Raw genomic sequence first — 3,373 nt, forward strand, 5'->3', positions numbered from 1 at the left:
TTATTACATAAATTCTTCAATTCACAAAATGTGATGTTAGCCAATTAAGATTCTCATTAAACAAAATGTATAAAATCTCCTAAGCCTGTGTATACCACATACCTTATTTTCAGCATTTATCCAAAAACACCATTTATTTTCTTCATAGGCTTTGTCCAACGAACCATGGGGGAGTTAGTGCCTACAAAAAGACACTTTCTCTCTTACCGACTGCCCCCACTCAACCTAAGGTTAAATACTATTTTTAGTACTGTTACACCATCCTGATAAATATTTTACCAACAACTCTTCCCCTTGTTATCACCAGACTACATAAACAAAAAGGCAACAAAGCACAAAGTCAGAAAGTCATTGTTTAACATTTTATTTGTATCGATAAAATAGTACAAGATCAAAATTCCACATGAAGCAAAGTATGCCCTACTTAAAAAAAAATAAAAACAGTGACTGCAATTAATATTCTACTGACATCTGAACCATGATCATAGGGGGTTGCGACAGTGTAAGACCAATTTCCTATGTGAAGTAATGAGGTTTCTTTACGTTGATGCCATACTCAGAAAGGGCAGGGGAGAGGTCCTCCATGGTCAGTGTGTACTTCTTGTCCTGCTTTGGGAGGAAAGAGGTGGGAGGACAGAGTGAGAAACCAATCAAAAAGATACAAACCGCATTCATACTTGTGCATGAATCATTCTGTGCATCTCACATTAACAACAGTTCGTTCATGTGTTAATTTCATGGGAAATGGAAAAAGAGCCTGTGGTGAGACTTTTTTGGGGGAGACGTTAAAACCAAGGCGACACTCCATCTTAACTTCTTTACATTTACTGGATTGGCTGAACAGGGCAGAAGAGAACCTCCCCCGACCGTTTTTCTCTCTCGTCTGGACCAGTAAGAAAGAAACGCTGCTCATGTGTTTCTTTTACGCCTGCAACGTTAGGTTAGAAATGTACTAACCTTTGTCTTGTTCCTGGAGCTCCCCGAGGCAGTTCCCTTCATTTTACAGTGCTGCAGGGCATCGTTAGCAATGTCTGAGATGAACTTCTGAGCCGCGAGGGAGACTAGACGGATTCTGAAAATGATGGACATAAATAATGTTCACGTTTGGCGCTCACGTGAGTTAATATTGAATTGAACTGGTGTAAAAGCTGAAATAGATGGGAGAGGACTCTTGGCAGTTAAGGAGCTAAGAGGCATGCTTACATTCGCGGATCAGATGCCTCAAAGCCGGCCCGGTTGAGATAGTAGCCTGTCACTGCATCAGGGATCTGGCAAAAACATGGTAGAGGTTGAACTGAAGTCATTGCAATTAGTTGTTTTTTTTGGTACACTAGCATCTCACAATAGACACCAGAGGACATTTACATGCTAAGTGAATCAGAGGCACCTGTTAACTACATAACCCAAATATGCATTAGTCCATATACCAAGCGACTGTTGACGTCAGCCTAGGTATGTGAAAAAAGTCATGTACATTTGTATTTTTTTTAAACAAAGATTACTCCAATTATGGGGGTTTGACTCACTGTAGGAGTGTAGTCCTCCAATTGCATAAGAAAGTCAGCTAGTGGTGTGGTTGTGATTACAGGCTTCACGTCGCCGTTGGCAATGCCACTAGGCACATACACGCCGTTGGACACGGATGTGCCAGATGGTGTGGCCATGGCAGCGGTGGTTGGGGCTGAAACAAATACAGAGAAATGCATGGTTTAATATCTTTCTAAATGTAGCTAAGATGTTGATAGCCAAGGTCCAGCAGTGGTCTAAGACGGTGTTTCACAAAGCAGCAAGCAATGAACAGGACTAGCTCTAAGATGGTTCTCCAGTTCTGCACAGTGCTATATGGTGTGGGCTACTGTACTTAAACAATTTCGACAAAAGTTCTAACCTAGCTACAGTAGACAGCAGACCATGAATTGGTGTAACCATGTATTAAGCCAGCTCATAAAGCTGTTCATAACCTCAAAACTCGTCTGAATACTTACAATTACTTATGGCAACCGAGGGTATGCTGCTGACGTTAATTGCTGCATTGTTGTTAGTGAGGCAATTATTGGATGTCGAGGAATTTGAAGAGCCCCCTGTCATGACTGGCTGTGGAGTATCAACGTTCATGTTTGTCGCTGGCTGCACCGCAGTTCGCTTGGTAAAATGGCCAAAAGTAACACAATTAAGTTTGCTTGCTGAAGTGAAAGGATTCAATTGAGTGCCAAAAATAACATTTTACGATAGTTTATGGGCAAATAAAGAAAAGTAAGATCCTTCATCCACTATTACCTTGTTAGCCTGCGAAACTGTTTGTCTTATTTTTTTCGCGTTCCGTGTGCTTCGATTTCAAAGTCCGGCGTAAACATCTCTTGTGCTTCTAATGGTTCCCCCCAGGAAAATATGCGCAGATTTTCATCCACCATGGCGAATCGATTGGACACACTGAAGAAGACACCACCACATGTGTGAGGTGGTTTAGTTTATCTATTGTAGCTTATATCGTATGCAAACGTTTCTAGAATAAATATATAGATTAAGATCTTTCTGATTTTCACGTTTTATGAACACAGTCACGTATAGCCCAAAGGCCGGTAGGTGGCGATAATGAGTCGTACGATGAAACGACCTAGAGCTCGACAGTTACTAGTCCTTTAAAATTATGTACATGCGCCGAATCCAACAGGTGTAGACATTGCCGTTAAATGCTTACTTGTGAGTTAGAATAGTAGCAATAAAGTAAATACTAAACTCTTGAGAAGTTTGTCTCTTTATTTAACCTTCATTTAACAAGTCAGTTAAGAACACATTGTTATTTACACTGACTGCCTACCCCGGCCCTATGGACTGTCGGATGTGATACAGGTTTCCTCAGTGGGTCGTGGCAGATAGGTTGCCAGCATCCTCCTTTATATGGCCTCACAGGTTTCCATAATACACTGAGACACTGTCTGGAATCCAAGACGATAGGTAAAGGCCAGGTTGCAAATAGAGTCTCCAGATGCCAAGTATCTGTAATGACAAAATAAATGTTTTGCTATTGGTTAGCATTCATGTATATTTTACTCTTCATAGATGTTGAATTGCGCAAAACCAGATGGAAGTCCCTCTGTGACACTTTAAGGCATCTACGGAAGGCCCTATTTATTAAAAAAGATTGCAGTCAGAGTGTAGAATAACAGCAGTACACTGCAATATAACTGCAGTATGCTGCAAATACTTTTTTTTAATACAGTAATTTTGCAGTGTAGCTGCAGTATAAATGCAGTTCACTGTAGTTATTCTGCAATTGCTTTGTCCAAAATAGCACAGTCGACTGCAGTTACTGCACTTTTACTGCTGTTTCAAAACTGCAATCTTTTTTTGTAAGGGCCAACTTATCGGACCT

At 40.7% G+C, this 3,373-nt stretch overlaps 1 protein-coding gene across 2 annotated transcripts; it reads right to left on the bottom strand.

Moving 5' to 3' along the window:
• Positions 1–348: 348 nt before the first annotated feature.
• Positions 349–2,382, bottom strand: LOC115102706 (transcription initiation factor TFIID subunit 10-like). Of its 2 annotated transcripts, XM_029622934.2 has the most exons (6): positions 2,278–2,382; positions 1,986–2,142; positions 1,527–1,681; positions 1,204–1,268; positions 958–1,072; positions 349–609 (listed from the first exon to the last, which is right to left on the bottom strand). In XM_029622934.2, the coding sequence occupies exons 2-6, from the start codon at positions 2,113–2,115 to the stop codon at positions 517–519; spliced, it is 558 nt and encodes a 185-aa protein (XP_029478794.1). In that variant the 5' UTR covers positions 2,116–2,142; positions 2,278–2,382; the 3' UTR covers positions 349–516. The 2 variants fall into 2 exon arrangements, with proteins under 2 accessions (XP_029478794.1, XP_029478795.1); XM_029622935.2 differs by having other exon boundaries at positions 349–606; positions 1,986–2,341.
• Positions 2,383–3,373: the final 991 nt, after the last annotated feature.

Source organism: Oncorhynchus nerka, linkage group LG20, assembly GCF_034236695.1.
Source record: "Oncorhynchus nerka isolate Pitt River linkage group LG20, Oner_Uvic_2.0, whole genome shotgun sequence".
Classification (NCBI taxonomy): domain Eukaryota; kingdom Metazoa; phylum Chordata; class Actinopteri; order Salmoniformes; family Salmonidae; genus Oncorhynchus; species Oncorhynchus nerka.

What these genes read in the sequence shown, in the direction of transcription:
- LOC115102706 (XM_029622934.2), bottom strand. Translation starts at nt 2,115, where the DNA reads ATGAACGTTGATACTCCACAGCCAGTCATGACAGGGGGCTCTTCAAAT. An exon ending in CTCGGTTGCCATAAGTAATT is followed by an intron (nt 1,682 to 1,985) that starts GTAAGTATTCAG and finishes TATTTGTTTCAG; the next exon opens with CCCCAACCACCGCTGCCATG. An exon ending in GCTCCAGGAACAAGACAAAG is followed by an intron (nt 610 to 957) that starts GTTAGTACATTT and finishes TTCCTCCCAAAG; the next exon opens with CAGGACAAGAAGTACACACT.